At 40.9% G+C, this 19,631-nt stretch overlaps 2 protein-coding genes across 2 annotated transcripts; one reads left to right on the top strand and one right to left on the bottom strand.

Annotated features, from left to right (window-relative positions):
* Positions 1–11,831: 11,831 nt before the first annotated feature.
* LOC120024153 (NF-kappa-B inhibitor alpha-like) lies at positions 11,832–14,338 on the top strand. The gene is made up of 5 exons (XM_038968311.1): positions 11,832–12,166; positions 12,686–12,794; positions 13,035–13,331; positions 13,454–13,711; positions 13,928–14,338. Exons 1-5 carry the CDS (start codon positions 11,919–11,921, stop codon positions 13,958–13,960), a joined length of 945 nt encoding a protein of 314 aa, XP_038824239.1. The 5' UTR covers positions 11,832–11,918; the 3' UTR covers positions 13,961–14,338.
* A 1,779-nt stretch (positions 14,339–16,117) lies between these two features.
* LOC120024152 (proteasome subunit alpha type-6-like) lies at positions 16,118–18,926 on the bottom strand. The gene is made up of 7 exons (XM_038968310.1): positions 18,760–18,926; positions 18,045–18,139; positions 17,837–17,918; positions 17,469–17,624; positions 17,083–17,261; positions 16,608–16,702; positions 16,118–16,326 (listed from the first exon to the last, which is right to left on the bottom strand). Exons 1-7 carry the CDS (start codon positions 18,833–18,835, stop codon positions 16,269–16,271), a joined length of 741 nt encoding a protein of 246 aa, XP_038824238.1. The 5' UTR covers positions 18,836–18,926; the 3' UTR covers positions 16,118–16,268.
* Between the last annotated feature and the right edge of the window lie 705 nt (positions 18,927–19,631).

Here is a 19,631-nt window from a genome sequence, read left to right as displayed (position 1 = left end):
CCAATTGGGAGCATAAACACTAGCCAAAACAAGAGGGGTAGAAAACAGTTTACCGGTTACTATGACGTATCGTCCCTTAGGATCAGCGATAACCTCAGAAGCTACAAAGGGAGTGGCTTTATCAACCAAAATGGCAGCCCCTCTTGATTTACTATGAAAGTTAGAGTGGAACACTTGACCAACCCAGTCCCTACGCATCCTAAAGTGCTCACCAGTCCTCAAGTGAGTCTCTTGTAGAAATGCAACATTTGCATTCAAACCCTTTAAGTGTGTCAACACCCTCTTACGCTTCACTGGGTTATTAACCCCTTTGGTGTTCCACGAAATGTACTTGATCGCATTGTTTCGGCCCCTCTGGGCATTCCCGTTATACAACCCTGTCATTAGAGCATAGAATGGAAAAGCAATGAGCGCCCAAAAACCCCAGAATAACTTGTCTCAGAGTAATAATGTACGGTGGTAGATGTTTGGAAAAAGTACAGAAAAAAAAACAAAAAAGACAGAATGACAACATTAGAACTGAACAATTCAACCCCTCCTCCCACCCCCTCCCCCCATCCCAGACAGTACCTCCCCAAACGAGGTACAAGCCTAAATAGAACATGTTCTCTTCGCACAGTATGTCTGTGAGAGTGCGGTCTTAAACCTAAACCCACAGTCCCGCTCTTTAAAGTCGTGTTTTGTTAGTGGATCAAACAGCAAAAAGAGATAATCATTTTTTAAATAAAAAAAATTAAAGTGAATCCCTTGTGCAGACGAAATTACAAAAGCACCACTTGTAGATGTATATAATTATATTCCCAGTCTTATAACAGGCATTTGAGAGAGAAAATAAAGAAAATAAATAGAATGTATAAAGGCTCTCAGCCGAAAACCTAATTTGAAGTAAGGAAATCGTAGTAAGACAATCAAAAATAATAATAATAATTATTATTATAATAGTTGTCTAGTTGAATGCTGAGACAGCTTACAACCAAGACCAAAAAACTACGTGTGCGCAACGTTGAACGCTTGCTGGGCATAAATGACGCTCAGAACTTTTAAAATTTAAGTGAAGACCCCAAAAAACGTGTCGCCTCGGGAAGCATTTACTGTTTACTGGGTCAATGCAAACGGATGCAGTAAGCAAATAACCAAGAATATTTTGAGTCACTGAGACACTATGTAAACAAACTGAATAGGTGAGCAAGACAGCCTAGAAAACACAGGAGTATAGTAAAACCGCAATACAATGAAATTAAAATGACTGAATGCTTGTAAGGCAAGCACACTAGATGATCAAAACATTAGATCACATCAAATAAGCCTGAATGGGTACGCCAACTCCCCAACTATACAAAATTAGCATGTTGTAGCTAAACATAATTGTACCACAGGTGGGTTACTTACTATCCACAGTTCGCAAGCAACAGTTGCTGAACTATGAGCAAGTTCAAGACTTCTTGATGTGACGTTGAATGTGAGAGAGAGCCTCATCCGGAGATTCAAATGTGTAGTCTTTACCATCATGAGATAGCCATAAACGGGCCGGGAATCGCAGTCCGTACTTCACACCTGGATGGTCACCTGGATGGTCCCGAAGTAGTCGTTTGGCCTGTCCGAAAGCTGCGCGCTGCCTGGAAACAGTGGGGGAGTAGTCCTGGTAGATGGAGAAGCTCTGTCCTTGAAAGCTCAGAGTGGTATTGCGGGCTCGTCGGAGAATCTCCATCTTCTCATGGAAAAAGTGCACTCGAAGAATTGTTACGGGGCCTCTCCCCATCCCGGGGCTTTGGGCGCAGCGACCGGTGGGCACGATCAATCAGGGGCTTTTCATCTAAGGCAAGAACATCCTTCAGCAGCCCAGAAACGAAATCCGTGGCGCGAGGCATTTCCGCTGACTCTGGGACTGATACAAGTCTCAGGTTATTGCGGCGAGAGAATCCCTCCAAACTTACACAGCTCTCCTTCACCTTTTTCAAATCCGCAGCTAGGCGTTTCACGTCAGCCTCCAGGGATGTAGTTAAGTCGGAGACATTTGTAGCGAAGGTCTCCAGTGCTGCAATCGTTGTAGTGTGCGACTCCATTGTTGTTTTGAGTGATGCGATTGCCGGCACCGTCTCGTTCCGCAGGATGGTTAGATCTGCTTTTAAAGTATCAGAAACCTCCTTTATTCGGGCCTCAATCGTAGCAACCACCTCCGTTTTCATTTCAACTATCTCAGAGCGTAGTAGTTTGATGGCCTCGAGAATGTTCACTTCAGCGCCGCCAGGCCAAGCCGCCCCCCCGGGTAAAGTATCAGTCCCCGGGCCGTCAGGCTCAGGGGAGGGCGGTGATGAGAGTGTGTCTTGTAGGCCGGGTTTTCTCAAAGTCATGCTTTTGGCCTTATGTTTCGTCGACATGCTGATATTTGGAAGTAAAGTAGTCTTGGTTTTTACGGGAAGGGATCACCAAAATAATATATGAAAATAAATACGGTTCTGCTGCAAAATTCACATAAACTTTAAAAATACCACGGGAGCAAACGGAAAACACGTCAGTCGCACATGGCGTCCCTCCAATCCCCCCCAACAGACCCCATTTCAAAGAAAACAAACACTCATTAAGATCAGGTGTGGCCAATTAGTGGGTGTGGCCAACACACCTGAATACACTTAACAAGATAGAGGATAGAAAGAGTTTTGTTGGTAATGAGAACAGAATGTGTTTAGACACAACCAAATCATGAGAAAACAAAATGTAATTACTTGACACATTGGAAAGAATTTTAAAAAACAGAGCAAACTATAGTGCTATTTGGCCCTTAACAGAGAATACACAGTGACAGAATACCTGACCACCGTGACTGACCCAAAATGTATGACATCTTTGACTATGTACAGACTCAGTGAGCATAGCCTTGCTATTTAAGAAAGGCTGCCGAAGGCAGACCTGGCTCTCAAGAGAAGACAGGCTACGTGCACACTGCCCACAAAATTAGGTGTATGTGTTTTCAAATAACGTTCTTAGGATTTTCTCTGAACGTTACTAATGTTTTCTAGTGTTTTTATGGATCGTTTTCTTAACATTCTCTGAACAATTTGAGAACATGTCTTTAAATATAACCATGAGGAAACCTGTAGGAAATGTTATGCTGAAGTACTGAATTTCCCAAAGAAGAACATTGTTTCTTAAAGTTCCTGGAACAATTTGAGAACATGACGTTAAATAGACTTTAAACCGAAAGGAAATCTGTAGAAAACTTTGTTGAAGTACTGAAATTCCCACAGAAGTATGTTGTTTCTTAACATTCTCTGAACTACCTGAGAACATTCCCAATGTCAAACCAATTGGAGAACATTCGTAGAACATTACCAAAATAGATATTAAATGTAACCATGTTTGAACTTTTAGGAAAACATTCTGTTAAAGTAATGAAATATCAATGTCAAGTTCATTAAATATGCTAAAATGTTCCAAATCCAAGCAACTGTTCTGCACCATTCCAAGAAAGTTGAGGGAAGGTTTTAGGCAAAATAACCACAGGACAACCTCGCTCTCACCAAGCTCTAAGAAACATATGGTTCTTAGAATGTTATGTGCTAGCTGGGTATTAGACGTTTACATTTTTGGGAATTCTTATTTGACCTTTATTTAACTACCAAGTGGTATGCTAGTATAGACTTTGAAATACAGACCTTTGGGGCTTATATTCGCCTTAGAGCTAAGATGAGATATGATGACATGGGACACTTCACAGAGTTTGACCTGGAAGTGATTATTAAATTGCTACTTTACCTTGACCTAGAGCACCTCCCAGCTGCTCACTGCTCTGAGGCTAGGAAACACTGTCACCACCGATAAATCCTTTATTATTGAGGATTTCAATAAGCATTTCTCTACGGCTGGCCATGCTTTCCACCTGGCTACCCCTACCCCGGTCAACTGCCCAGCAACCTCCACAGCAACCCGCCAAAGCCCCCACCATTTCTCCTTCACCCAAATCCAGATAGCTGATGTTCTGAAAGAGCGGCAAAATCTGGACCCCTACAAATCAGCCGGGCTAGACAATCGGGACCCACTCTTTCTAAAATGATCTGCCGAAATTGTTGCAACCCCTAGTACTAGCCTGTTCAACCTCTCTTTTGTATCGTCTGAGATTCCCAAAGATAGGAAAGCTGCCGCGGTCATCCCCCTCTTCAAAGGGGGTGACACTCTAGACCCAAACTGCTACAGACCTATATCTATCCTACACTGTCTTTCTAAGGTCTTCGAAAGCCAAGTTAACAAACAGATTACCGACCATTTCGAATCCCACCGTACCTTCTCTGCTATGCAATCTGGTTTCAGAGCTGGTCATGGGTGCACCTCAGCCACGCTCAAGGTCCTAAACGACATCATAACCGCCATCGATAAGAGACATTACTGTGCAGCCGTATTCATCACCTGGCGAAGGCTTTCGACTCTGTCAATCACCACATTCTTATTGGCAGACTCGATAGCCTTGGTTTCTCAAATGATTGCCTCGCCTGGTTTACCAACTACTTCTCTGATATACTTCAGTGTGTCAAATCGGAGGGCCTGTTGTCCGGACCTCTGGCAGTCTCTATGGGGGTGCCACAGGGTTCAATCCTCGGGCCGACTCTCTTCTCTGTATACATCAATGATGTTGCTCTTGCCGCTGGTGATTCTCTGATACACCTCTACGCAGACGACACCATTCTGTATACTTCTGGCCCCTATTTGGACACTGTGTTAACAAACCTCCAGACGAGCTTCAATGCCATGCAACTCTCCTTCCGTGGCCTCGAACTTCTCTTAAACGCAAGTAAAACTAAATGCATGCTATTCAACCGATCACTTCCCGCACCTGCTCGCCCGTCCAGCATCACTACTCTGGACGGCTCTGACTTAGAATACGTGGACAACTACAAATACCTAGGTGTCTGGTTAGACTGTAAACTCTCCTTCCAGACTCACATTAAGCATCTACAATCCAAAGTTAAATCTAGAATCGGCTTCCTATATCGCAACAAAGCATCCTTCACTCATGCTGCCAAACATACCCTCGTAAAACTGACCATCCTACCGATCCTCGACTTCGGTGATGTCATCTATAAATAGCCTCCAACACTCTACTCAACAAACTGGATGCAGTCTATCACAGTGCCATACGTTTTGTCACCAAAGCCCCATACACTACCCACCATTGCGACCTGTACGCTCTCGTTGGTTGGCCCTCGCTTCATACTCGTCGCCAAACCCACTGGCTACAGGTTATCTACAAGTCTCTGCTAGGTAAAACCCCGCCTTATCTCAGCTCACTGGTCACCATAGCAGCACCCACTCGTAGCACGCGCTCCAGCAGGTATATCTCACTGGTCACCCCCAAAGCCAATTTGGTCGTCTTTCCTTCCAGTTCTCTGCTGCCAATGACTGGAACAAACTGCAAAAATCTCTGAAGCTGGAGACTCATATCTCCCTCACTAGCTTTAAAACTTCTTGTCAATACGGGGGCGCTGTTTTCACTTTGGGAAAAATCGTGCCCAAATGAAACGCCCTCATACTCTGTTCTAGATCATACAATATGCATATTATTATTACTATTGGATAGAAAACACTCTCAAGTTTCTAAAACTGTTTGAATTATATCTGTGAGTAAAACAGAACTCATTTGGCAGCAAACTTCCATATAGGAAGTGAAAATTCTGAAAATGAGGCTCTGTGTCAGGGCCTGCCTATTCAACTGGCTTTTATTTATTGATCTGTATGCACTTCATACGCCTTCCACTAGATGTCAACAGGCAGTGGAAGGTGGAATGGGGTGTCTAGCTTGATCTGAGGCCGAATAAGAGCTTTTGGAGTGACAGGTTCGGTATTTTCTTTGTCTTCGACGGCGCGCGAGGGACCTCGACATTTTCTTCTGAAAAGCGTTCGGTATACACGGCAAATATCTCCGGCTCTGATTTTATTTGATACATATGATAATAACATCATAAAGTAGGTTTTTTCAACTGAGTTTTATCAGTTTATTCAACGTTTATTGGGACTTTTGGAGTTTTCCGTTCTTTGCGCCAAGAGAAGATGGGAATGTTAGCAACCTTGGCTAGCATTGTGGCGCGAATTCGACAGAAGAAATGGACATTCTAAAACCAAACAACGATTTATTCTGGACCAAGGACTCCTTGCACAACATTCTGATGGAAGCTCAGCAAAAGTAAGACACAATTTATGATGTTATTTCGTATTTCTGGGGAATATGTAGAATCCAACAGGGCGGAGAATATGTGAGCGCTGTCTCACAATAATGCATTTTGTATGTTGTAGTAAAGTTATTTAAAAAAATCTAACACAGCGGTTGCATTAAGAACCAGTGTATCTTTCATTTGCCATACAACAAGTATTTTTATGTAAAGTTTATGATGAGTTCTTTGGTCAGATTAGGTGAGTGTCCAAAATATCTCCGGAGATTCTGGTGAATCGTTGCTACGTATTCACAATGTATAACCAGGATTTGTAGCTATAAATATGCACATTTTCGAACAAAACATAAATGTATTGTATAACATGATGTTATAAGACTGTCATCTGATGAAGTTGTCCAAAGGTTAGTGATTCATTTTATATCTATTGATGGTTTTTGCGAAAGCTACCTTTGCGGTGAATAAATGCGTTTGTGTGTTTGGCTATTGTGGTAAGCTAATATAATTCTATATTGTGTTTTCGCTGTAAAACACTTAAAAAAATTGAAATATTGGCTGGATTCACAAGATGTTTATCTTTAATTTGCTGTACACCATGTATTTGTGTATTTCACGTTGCTCTCTGTAATTATTCTGGCTGCTTTGGTGCTATTTTTGATGGTGGCTGCAATGTAAAACTATGATTTATACCTCAAATATGCACATTTTCGAACAAAACATAAATGTATTGTATAACATGTTATAAGACTGTCATCTGATGAAGTTGTTTCTTGGTTAGTGACAAATTTTATCTCTATTTTGTCGGTTTTGTGAAAGCTACCTATGCGGTGGAAACATGGTGAAAATATGCGGTTGTGTGTTTGGCTATTGTGGTTAGCTAATAGAAATACATATTGTGTTTTTGCTGTAAAACATTTAAAAAATCGGAAATGATGGCTGGATTCACAAGATGTTTATCTTTCATTTGCTGTATTGGACTTTATATTATATGATATGGAAATTATATTATATGATATCCCTGTCCCGTTAGGCTAGGCTATGCTAGTCAGCTTTTTTGATGAGGAGGATCCCGGATCCGGGAGGGTGATGAAGTAGAGGATAATTATTAAGCACCAGCTGTCAGAGCAGCTCACAGATCACTGCACCTGTACATAGCCCATCTGTAAACAGCCCATCTATCTACCTACCTCATCCCCATACTGTATATATTTATTTATCTTGCTCCTTTGCACCCCAGTATCTCTACTTGCACATTCATCTTCTGCACATCTACCATTCCAGTGTTTAATTGCTATATTGTAATTACTTCACCACCATGGCCTATTTATTGCCTTAACTCCCTTATCTTACCTCATTTGCACTCACTGTATATAGACTTTTTGTTTTCTTTTGTTTTACTGTATTATTGACTGTATGTTTTGTTTATTCCATGTGTAACTCTGTGTTGTTGTATGTGTCGAATTGCTATGCTTTATCTTGGCCAGGTCACAGTTGCAAATGAGAACTTGTTCTCAACTAGCCTACCTGGTTAAATTAAGGTGAAATAAAACAGAGAGAAGTTTACCTCCAGTATCATTGGGGCAGTGGGTCAGCTGCGGAGAGGGAGCCCCTCATGACATGTCTGTGTCACACTCAGACCTCAGGTTTGCCACTATCCAACCGTGGGAATGCTTGAATGTAAAAGGTATTACCCCTACTCTAAAATTTTCCCCGAAAATGTGTACTACACAGGAGTACGGCACACACAGCATGAAACCCTGAGAACAATGAGGGGAGAGGCACGATATGAGAACTGTTTTAGTTTCGGTGAATCAATGTGCCACTGAAGTCATTTAAATAATGTCATATGGCTTGTCCTTTTAAGGGATGACATGAAAAGATAAGAACAATACCTGTATTACCACATTTATTTTACAAGAAGTCAGGGCAATTCGTTAATTAATCAGGAAGTATACCTGTTTCTAGGTAAAATTATTTGTAATCAAATCTTTGTTTAGAGGAAACTGAAAAAGACGGAGTGATGATCTAATGTATTTTTTCCCTACATACCTTGATTATTCATGTTGAGGTAAAACTTGCCTCCTACCTATCCTATTAGAAACATGTTTTATTATTTATTCTACAAGGTGTCGAAAGCGTGTTGTTGACTCCAATGCTTCTCATAATTGTGTCATGTTGTCTGGATGTCCTTTGGGCGGTGGACCATTCTTGATACACACAGGAAAAAGTTGAGCGTGAAAAACCCAGCAGCGTTGCAGTTCTTCACACAAACCGGTGCGCATGGCACCTACTACCATACCCCGTTCAAAGGCACTTAAATCTTTTGTCTTGCCCATTCACGCTCTGAATGGCACAAATACACAATCCATGTCTCAATTGTCTCAAGGCTTAAAAATGCTTCTTTAACCTGTCTCATCCCCTTCATCTACACTGATTGAAGTGGATTTAATAAGTGATATCAATAAGAGATCATAGCTTTCACCTGGATTCACCTGTTCAGTCTACGTCATGGAAAGAGCAAGTATTCTTAATGTTTTGTATACTCAGTGTATGTCCTCACTGTCTCCTCTAACTGAAACCCTGTTGTAATCTGTATCTGAGGATTACTCAGTCCAATTTACGTTGTACATATATATGTGTGTGGATAGGGGAAGGGTGAAGTCCCTTGGACATGGTGGCCATAGAATGAGTCAGATGTGAGTCATTTCAGACGTGTCGATTCAGGAGCAGAAAGGTTGACTATTTAATACTGCTTAGACAGTGGAACATAAATGATGCCATGTCATTGCCATATTAAAATGCCCTCCCATTCTCATATTGACCACACACTCATAAAACATTAAGCTCCTTCAATAGAAAGTGGAAGGCATTATTATCACCTGAATCAATCTGTGTGGTATTATAACACACACGCAACTGACCACTGACATATCCTATGAAAGAGTAGGAGAAGTTTCATATCAGTGATAGAATGCAGTGTGATCATTCTATTTTTAGACTGGAATATCTAATTGTTCCTACAAAGGGGACCTTGCCTTGCAGTGTTATTGGAAAACAGACAGGAAATTACTGGACAAAGTTAATAAGAAGGAACTACAAAATGAGGCAGTAATTCAACATATGCTGGGAAAGCTAATGTGACTTATGTAACAATGAATAAAACTGAAACTACACAATCAGCTGAATATAAGATGTTATCATGTCCCATAAATAGATAGTTGAAGTAAAGTTAAAAGTTGGAGTAAAACTAAATGTTAAAATAATTAGATCAGTGGAAACATCATAAGGGGACTAACTTTGCAAACGAGTGTACGTGGTGCCTTGAACAATGATTTGGCTTGTGTAATTGTAAATTATTGAAGTAGCTGTTACAACTGCAACCCAATAGAGGGAAATCTAGAGAGAGATTGGGGATATAAATGGTGTGCATGAAAACCACAGTAAACACAGAACAAAGTGGTCAAAGGAAGGATGTTGCATTTTACTACAACAAATGAGTAGGAACTTCCTATTTACAAATTAATAGGCATTTCCCTTGAAAAAATCTCACCATCAACAGACATGATAACATCAGGAAGCATGGGTTACTCCCCTTCAGAAAAAGCACATAATGTTCCCAACCTAGACTCTGTATTGTGATACTTTACTTGGCAGAGATGAAAGAATGTGTGGAATTCACAGCAGACCAATCACAATCCCACAGATAGAAGAGTGTATCTGCCTGTTGCCATGACTCCTGGTGGTGTGACGCATACACTCACACTGAAATCCTTTATATGTCATCTGGCTTGTCCTTTTTAGGAAGGTGTGTGTAAGTGTTTGTGTACAGTAGCGCCCAGTATCGCCCCACAGAGGTGTGAATGCTTACTGCTTGTGGTTACGGTTGCTATGTTGTTAAAAGCGTCCTTCCCTGTGCAAACAGGGAGTTTTCAGTTCACTTGTCAGCTAGGGTGAGGCTAGCCCAGGTAGACAGTTATACTTGTTGTCACGCAAGGTAAAGCCAACAAAGTTGGAGAAACCCTTTTATTGCTCTGCTTTTTTGACACCACACTCCAAAAAGCAAGTCCTGCAGGCTCTAGTTTTGTCTAATCTTGATTATTGTCCAGTCATGTGGTCAAGTGCTGCAAAGACCTAGTTAAGCTGCAGCTGGCCCTGAACAGAGCGTCACGTCTTGCTCTTCATTGTAATCAGAGGGCTAATATAAATACTATGCATGCCAGTCTCTCTTGGCTAAGAGATGAGGAGAGGCTGACTGCATCCCTTCTTCTTTTTATAAGAAATATTAATGTGTTGAAAATTCCAAATAGTTACACACAGCACACAGCTCTGACACACACACTTGCCCCACCGACATGCCACCAGGGGTCTTTTCACACTCCTCAACTCCAGAACAAATTCCAGAAAGTGTACAGTATTATATAGAGCCATTATTGCATGGAACTCCCTTCCATCTCATATTGCTCAAATGAACAGCAAACCTGGTTTAAAAAAAACAGAGAAAGTAACACCTCACGGCACAACGCCTCTCCCCTATTTGACTTAGATATTTTGTGTGTATGTATTGATATGTAGGCTATGTGTGCCGTTTTTAAATGTACAGTATGTAGTTCTGTCCTTGAGTTGTTCTTGTCTATTAATGTTCTGTATTATGTCATGGTTATTTTTTTTGTGTGGACCCCAGAAAGAGTAGCTGCTGCTTTCACAACAGCTAATGGGGATCCTAATAAAATACCAAAACACCATGTAAATGTTACATTAGGTATGTGCAGCACATTAATGGTTTGTCCAGTAGGCTATATCTATATCCCATGGGGGAACATGCAGCAGTGTCCGTTTCATAGTGGGGTTGTCTCCATTTGGAAAGTGTAACTTTTTCCACCTCTGTACCATACCCCGTGGTATTATTCTGCAATCAGAGAGTCCCTGTGGAATCACCTGAATCTCCCAGCTCCATCTGATTCACCTGTGAACCATGCAACAGCAAGATATCTTTTGGTTTTGTTTCCCCATACTGGGCTTTTGTTCTGTTTTCCGACATGAAGGCTGCAAACATCCCTCAAACAATGGTATCCCAACCTGTATAAAACCTGGCCACCTATAGATATTAAATTGGCAATTTCTTATCCGTTTATGCTTGCAGAGATGCATTTTATCCATGTAGTTGTTCATATATGAGACCAGGTGAGGTGCAGAAGTGTAATAGCACAATAATAACAAATATGGCAGGCCTAATAATAAACCAATTCATTATTTCACACTGTGGTTGACCTTCAATTGACATTCCTTTTAACACTGGTTCTGCACAGTTACCTGATGGTGGCATTACAGTCAAAAGGTGCAGAACAGTTATGCCCCTCATATAATTTGTTATGACACATTTATTCCCCAAGTGAAAAGGGAATTCTTCAAGAACCAGTCAAAGGCACCTCTAATGTCTGTCTCTCATTCATCTTCTATCTCATTCATTGAACGTATTTATGTCTGCATCACAGGTACGTCTAATTGGAAACTACAAGTTTTCATTCTTACTCGTGAGTACGGGGCTCATTCGAGGGAATTTTTCTCATAAAAGCCCGGTCTATGAGTTTCCCTAGTTGTGTCGAGATAACTCAACGTGGAAATCCCCCATTCTTTGTCTCCTCCCCGCTAGAATATTTAAGCCACTGGCGCCTCCCTTCAACACGCACTCCATTCCAGACTTGAAAGGGAACAGAGTAGTGAGTGGACTTGTCAGTCAGTCAGTCAGTCAGTCTATTCAATATGGATGTTTATAGAGTTTCAAACGACAACCAAATGGATTATAACGTCGATGAACGGGTATCGAAACATGGCAAAATGATACCTAGCCAAGAAGACCGTTTTGATAGCGGTCTGGATTCGCTAAAAGACGATGAATATGGTAACCTTGTGAAGGAGCTGGAGGACTTGAGAGTGGCCCCCGTCGAAGTCATGTCAAACTCCTGCAGTAATGAACCCTGGAGGAAAACAGTGACCGAGGACAGAGACACGTAAGTTCACTTTTATCTTTGGGTAATGTTGCATCGGTATGTTTTATGAATGCATATGATTTTGCATAAAGTGCTGTATTGTTTTGGATTATAATTATACTATCTCAATGAGCTTTTCTTAATTTGCATTGTAGGCCTAAGTCACTTTTAAAACGCACAGATATGCTCCTGTAATCAAGTTGTGTCAAATTAATCAGCTGATAGTCAGCATTTGCAAGTTAAAAAAAGGACTTTTGGACTCCGCTGTCCGCTGAGTGTGTACTTTGGCTCAGAGCTGCCCATGGGCGGCGCTAAAATCAGCTATGCGCAGTTAGGAAAGTCCCTGGCGAGTTGCCAGGAACTGATAATGTATCAGATGTGTCAAGCCGCAACTGGTGGAAATAACCCCCAAAAAATCCATTCTTGCGCAACGCTCTAGTGCTCGCGCTTTGTTCTTTTTTTTTCAACCACTTCCTCTCAGACGTGCGTATTTGAAGCAAAGCCGTTTTTAACTCTTTCTTTTACCCCTCTTCCACATAGGTTTCTCCACCTGGCCATTATTCATGAAGCCACAGAACATGCTGAGCACATGATCAAACTGTCACACAATGATGATCTATTCCTGGATGCACAGAACAATCAGAGACAGGTAATTAAAGATAACCAATTAATTTTTGTATAATTGACTAATTGAAGATTACAAAAATAGAACAATTAAAACACAAACTTAATGGGTTAATTAAAGCAAAAATAATTGGTTGATAAAACACAGTCTTATTGAAACAGGTGGTAAAACATCACTACACTTACATAGTTATAAACAAGCCATCTAAATGGTGGTATTTACACCTGAAATCAATAGCTTACCACCTTCTTATTCTTCTCTCAGACGGCGCTCCATCTGGCAGTGATCACAGAACAACCCCATCTGGTAGAGAGGCTACTAAAGGCTGGGTGTGACCCACGGATAGCAGACGACAGTGGGAACACCGCCCTCCACATCGCCTGTAAGAAGGGCTCTCTCACCTCCTTCAGTGTGATCACCCAGAACTGCCCCCGCCACCTCCGCTCCATCCTCACCTTCCCAAACTACAGCGGACACAACTGCCTCCACCTCGCCTCCATTAACGGATACCTCTCCATGGTGGAGAGTCTAGTTCAGCTTGGTGCCGATATCAATGCACAGGTAAGGTTTCATCACACAGGTGTTCTTATGCCAGGAATCAAGAATCCCCATTGATGAATTAAAACCTAAATGTATTCACAGACCAAAGGAACTAATGTTTGGTGTATTTTTGTTTCCCCCAGGAACATTGTAGCGGTCGTACAGCGCTTCACCTGGCTGTGGACCTCCAGAACCCATCCCTGGTCCACCGGCTCCTCTCCATGGGGGCAGACGTCAACAGTGTGACATACGGGGGCTACACGCCTTTCCACCTGACCTACGGGCGTCAGAATGCTGAGATCCACCACCAGCTGTATGAGAAGACGGCCCAGGAACTCAGAGAGCTGCCTGAGAGCGAATCAGAGGAGAGTGAGGAGGAGTGCCTGTCTGGTGATGAACAGGTGAGATACTAAAAGTTACACTGGTCTCTCTTGTAAAAGAGATTTGATCTTTGTATAAATAAAGGTTAAATTAATAAAAAACTGCAGTACTAGGGGATTGGGAAAAGGCTCTATCTGGACTAATGGATTGGCTATAGTACCAAAGGAATATTGTCTTCTATTTAAATGACAGTTGCGATTACAGATTCCTAATGTTGTTACTTTCGTTCTCCACAGATGTACGATGACATTACATTTGGGCAGAATTGAAGCAGTCGCATCACGTGGTGGTGTGAAGTCAAGTCGATGAAGCTGCTACTGGCCTGTCCAGTCCAATCAAAGCACAGTGGGAACTCCAGGTCCCAGAAGCCTTTAGGGGGAGAGCCAAATAGAGCTGGCCTAAAGACAAGACATCAGAGAGACAAGGCTGAAGATGGCATTTGTTCGGGGTTGAAAATCAAACGCACCGGGAAGCATAATATGAGCCCTGACCTCTGAGAGAATTATCCTATTTTCATGTATATATCAGACATCATATATTGTAAATACAGAGATATAATTTTTTATACTTGTGAATGTTTTTATTAAATGTGAGTGAAACACTATTGAAAAGAATCATTAAAATATGCATCTATAATATAAAATGGATTTTGACTGCTGTTTTCCTACTCTGTAGTTAATTTTCTATCACACTCTAGTAATTCTTCATGGCCATTTTTACACAGCAATATACAGAATTGAACCCTTAGTTAACTGGCTCACTTAGCCAACGCTACTCACTCACTGACATGGAAATCCCACACAAGTCATGTTCATTTTTCATAGACTTACATGACAACTGAAGTCCCCTTCCCCCACTCAACACAAAGGGAAGATCTCAATTGCATACTCTCAAAACCCATTGGATGAGAAAGCCTGGAGTATGCAATTGAGATCTTCCCTTATGCCGCGTCCATGTGCTAGTTGGAACTAGGAAACTCTGAAATTTCCAACATGCTAACTGGTTGTAATTATATACAGGCCTAGTTAAACAAAATCACCAGGTTGGACATTTCGGAGTTTCCTAGTTCCGACGAGCATGTGAATGCGGCATTAGTACAGTCTGGGGTTTCCTGGTTGGGGCAAGGTCACTATCTGTGAGTCACATTGTTAAAAGTCCCCCCGAATTGGATGTGTAAGAGGAACTACTGTTCCGTATAAAACATTCCACTCTGGAAGTGCTGCTGAATAAGTGTGTGGGAATTGGAATTGACAACTCCTGTAGAAGAACCTACTGTTCACCAATATAAGAATAACATTTACTGTATTACCCATGCCTATTATTAGTATTACCAGTCATAAGGAGAGTTAGAGACAGCAGAACATGACAACTTACCTTCAGCTGAATGGATTTACCCCAAGTTGTCAGAGGGAAATTGCAAAAACTTTTATTGCTCAAAGTTTACTAAACAATTTATCTTCCTGGATAGACTGACTCATGTATCTTCTACAACCCTTTCTCCCATTGGCACACTATTATAATCAGTGATAGAGAAAGATATGGTCCTTGGCTACTGTTATAATGGGAGTGTAAAATGGACCCTCTAATTGCAGGCTATTTGCTGTGAGCCATAAATGTCAGTTGGCCTATTAACCTCTGGATTCTCAGGGGATTTCCTAAGGAATCTGACTCGGCCTCACCCAAAAACACAAAAGTTCCAATATCTCTGCATGTGATCTATTCATATCCTCTAGACATACAACTAACATGATGGGCCAGTAACACAAATTCTGAGACTTCAGATTAGTCTTTTAGCCTCTATTATATAAACTCAATTTGATGTGATATTTTCCAATATATTTCCCCATTCGCTCATCACATAGAAATATTGCACTCTTCTCTCAAGTCAGTTTGCCTTTTGTCACCAGAGGCGCATTTTATTTCTGACTTGAAGGAAATGGACAATGCAAAAAAAAATCATGATACAAGGAGGCAAACAGGTCACAACCAGTTTTGACTGATTGTAGTAAAGAACCTTCACCACAGCTCTGCAATAGTATGTCATGTGATCAAGTGAGCAGAACCACAACAGGAAGTCAATGTTTTACTCTGCAGCAATGCTCAAAACATCTCAGTCAGGTCACCCAATTTAGGTACAAACATTTTCAAGTTTGTACTAGGTCATATAACCAAGGCATAGTGCACAGAATTCAGTCAAATCTATGATCACACATTGAGAATAGAATTGAGAATACAATTCCAATTTTTTTTTTGTATAGAAAAACGAAAACGGCATAAGCCTACATTAGAAAAGGGTTTACACTTCATAAATACAAGATGGAATAATACACACAGAAAATATTGTGCAGTCTGTTACTCTAGTGCCTGAGTGACAACCCGTTCTGGCATTGAGCGATCAACCCGAAAACATATTAATCAACACTGAATATTTTACTTGGAAAAATGTTTAATGGAACAGGGGGCAAGTATACAGTAAACAAGGATTAACACCATTCTTCAATTTGGGGACTACAAATCCCACAATTCTCTGACTGGGCCTTACACACCTCTCTGGGCCTCTCTGTAGTTTTTCTGGGCTCAATCTCTTTCCGCTAGGGACACCAGGTGGGTGTCCACCTCAGACTCTGTCAGAATCCTGCAAGCAGAAAAGACACATTAATAGAATAGAATATACCTTTGTCCATCCAGGATCGACAGTTTTCTTAGGCATTACCTTACAGAAACGATTACTAAAATCCTAAATTTCCACTAGTTTTTTTATTGTTGCAACAGTATTCTGGTGGTCCATTAGTGGGAGAGCCCAATATAGCACCACCACATCTAAACTAACTATTGTACACGCTTTCTAAACAACAAAGGTCTTACTGTATTTTATATGGGGACTAATGATGTGTTCAGAGCAGAGTGGTGCTTCACCTGAATTTAGGGTCTTCTGTTGCGATGACTCCTATCTCCAGCTCAGAGGGCTTGAAATCAATGGACAGGACTGTTGACAGACAGGTGATGGCGGTCTGAAAAAAGAAAGAGACAACACAATCTCATCCATTGTTTTTGCAGAGGAGAGAACCAAATTCTGACTGTACAACATTTCACCCACTGATTCATTTCACTTTAATTTCGATGTACAGTACCAGTCAAAGGTTTGGACACACCTACTCATTCCAGGGTGTTTCTTTACTTTTACTATTTTCTACATTGTAGAATAACAGTGAAGAAATCAAAACTATGAAATAACACATTTGGAATCACGTAGCAACCAAAAAAAAGTGTTAAACAAACAAAATATATTTTAGATTCTTCAAAGTAGCCACCCTTTGCCTTGATGACAGCTTTGCACACTCTTGACATCACCAAACCTTGTACTGTTAGCGGAGTAGAAGGGCATATCTACCTCGACAGTTTCTTTAAAGGTCAGGTCAAGTTTTTTTTTAACTTTCTTCTCCAGGAAGCTGGTTGCCTCTGTCTGTTTGACCCCTGCAGCGGTGGCCTTGAAGCCACAGTAGTATCCAGCAGGGTCACACTTGTACACCTGGGGACCACACTCATCATCCACACCTATCACTATCATGCCTGAGGAGAGACATGCTATTAGTCAAACAGCAAGTACAGTAAACACAGAATTCTTTGAGAGTTATAAATAATATTGGGGAAGAGATGCATTGTCTTCTATAATGTCTGAAGGAAAATTAAGAGTACAACACGGATCATCACTTTTGCATTTCTTTGACCGTAGAACTTATATCCAGTGATGGTGAACATGAATAAACATGCACTTACAGCATCCCAGTGGCCTCATCTCAGCATTTTGTGTGTACACCTGAGAGATGTCAGCGATCCTCTTACATAGCATGTCCACTGGGATCTCATAACCGTACTTGTAATTCCAGTTTGCTGCCTCGTAGCGTGCTCTCTGGACCTGGGACTTGCCGTCCGCTGGGGGTAGGAGAAGACAAGAGACAAGCAGTTAGAAACAGTGTTGGGACTTGTTCAGGACAAGGTAAAAGGTCATGCATATGCTAGTATGTGTTTTGAGATACACATGGAGTTGAGTTGTTGTGAGTAACAACCATAGTAGTCTGTCTGCAATGAAGCCTGGATGGTCCATCACTCTGCTGAAGACTGTTGTGCTGGGTATTGTAGCCTACCTGTCATCCCTGACATCACACAGCCGATGTTCTCCGTTATCCTGAACAGGTGAGTGACTGTGGAGGAATCCAGCAGCTTGTCCTTGTGGAGACAAAACGAGGTGATGTAATTTCTAAGAAATACAATTGTTGTACTAAATTAGTCCTCCACTGGTGAGAAGCCTAGAATAATGAGGTAAACAGCCATGAGTTTTACAGCTGAACTTACTGGTACTTTCTTCTGTGTGACGACTACTGCACAGTCTTTACCTCTGACTGCTACTGACGTGAGACCACCTTGGTTTATGGCCTTGAAAGCATACTCTGTCAAAAGCAACACATAAAACAGGGTTATTCATGACATTACATAATTTTAACGCATACAATAAAATAAAAAAAATCACTTCAACAGATAAAAGCAGTCCCACTATATGAGACTTTCAGAGAAAAAACGGTATACCATATGATGATGAACTGCAACACTCGCTAGCCTCGCGAGACTAGCTTGCTAACAACATAATTTGCTAGTTAGCTATCCTCACTAGCAAGCCGTACTCACATGCTATTAGGCTAGCTACTAAAAGAAAGCAACATGTTTTCAGTAGCTATCTTGTAAAAATTACAACCAACTTCATGTTGACTAGTTCTAGTTAACTAACGTTATGTTCATTGTGTTTCTTGAGTTTACATGTACCGGGTGTTAGCCTAGCTAGCATTCTGTTTAAATATGTGGATATTTAACTGGTGTAGCTTGCTAAAATATTAGCTAGTTCAAAACAACTTTCAAATGAAAAGTAGGCTTATTGCTAACTTGCAGTTTGTAGTTAGTTGCAACAAAGATAGGTTTCCCCTTTGTCTGTGGTTACAGTTATCGCTAACTTAGCTAGGAACCATGACTGAGCATTTAGCTAGCCGGCATACGTTTGAAAATACACTGTACTAACCAACTTGGTAGAGTCTACCCTCTGGAGAGAAGATGGTGATGTGACGATCGAAACCTGCACTTGAGCCCCGGGACATTTTGGTTTTAATTTAGTTAGCTAAAAAGCTAGCTAGTCCCAAATATTTAGCATGCACAAATCTCACTTCATACAAACAAAAAAAGGATTTCACCCGGAAGAAGTAACAAATAAATTGTGACTACACCCGAGGTCAAATAAGCAGTGATCCAGGGTTGCCATGGTAACGTACGCTTTTTAAAATGTATTATTATTGTAAATGATTGTAAATTCAAAATAAACAATATAGAAAAAAACAAAGAGTATACAACGGATTATGCAAACATTACAAAATACCGACCTTGTAAAAAGCGCAAACATAACTTTTTCTTTATTTTCTTCACCTCATTGGCCACTTGCTCACTCATAGGCCCTACTGTTCATCATTTTTATATTGAGGAATATTATATAATATAATAGAGTATTATAAAATAGAAGTTAAAGTTATTTAATTTCCCAATCTATTCTATTCTATTCTCTATTCTATTTATTTATTTATTTATTTAACCTTTATTTAACTATTTAACTATTCTAGGCATTAATGCCCAATTCGGGTCATTAATTGGACACAATAAATGTCACCTTTTCCAACAGGTAAAGGTGAGACCACATTTTTCTGCAATGATGAGCAGCCCATTTTCTCTGTATCGATAGGCCTACTCACACTCTTCGTCATTCATCAGGTATTTACGGTATCTGGCCCTACTGACAGACTACTATTCAGAGGGGAGTGTCGTCATGATCCTCCATGTGCATGTCTCTTGCCACGTTCACAACAACTGGGAACTCAGAAATCTCCTACTTCTGACTTCAGTGCG

Source organism: Salvelinus namaycush, chromosome 29 (genome assembly GCF_016432855.1).
Source record: "Salvelinus namaycush isolate Seneca chromosome 29, SaNama_1.0, whole genome shotgun sequence".
Classification (NCBI taxonomy): Eukaryota; Metazoa; Chordata; class Actinopteri; order Salmoniformes; family Salmonidae; genus Salvelinus; species Salvelinus namaycush.
Note: the sequence above shows the minus strand (reverse complement) of the source record. Positions and strands in the feature narration are given on the sequence as shown.

Coding starts and splice junctions, on each gene's coding strand:
- LOC120024153 (XM_038968311.1), top strand. CDS start 11,919: ATGGATGTTTATAGAGTTTCAAACGACAACCAAATGGATTATAACGTC. Junction 12,795..13,034: donor CACAGAACAATCAGAGACAG/GTAATTAAAGAT, acceptor TTCTTCTCTCAG/ACGGCGCTCCATCTGGCAGT. Junction 13,712..13,927: donor GCCTGTCTGGTGATGAACAG/GTGAGATACTAA, acceptor CGTTCTCCACAG/ATGTACGATGACATTACATT.
- LOC120024152 (XM_038968310.1), bottom strand. CDS start 18,835: ATGTCCCGGGGCTCAAGTGCAGGTTTCGATCGTCACATCACCATCTTC. Junction 18,140..18,759: donor GGGTAGACTCTACCAAGTTG/GTTAGTACAGTG, acceptor TGCTTTTGACAG/AGTATGCTTTCAAGGCCATA. Junction 16,327..16,607: donor ACAGAAGACCCTAAATTCAG/GTGAAGCACCAC, acceptor TTCTGCTTGCAG/GATTCTGACAGAGTCTGAGG.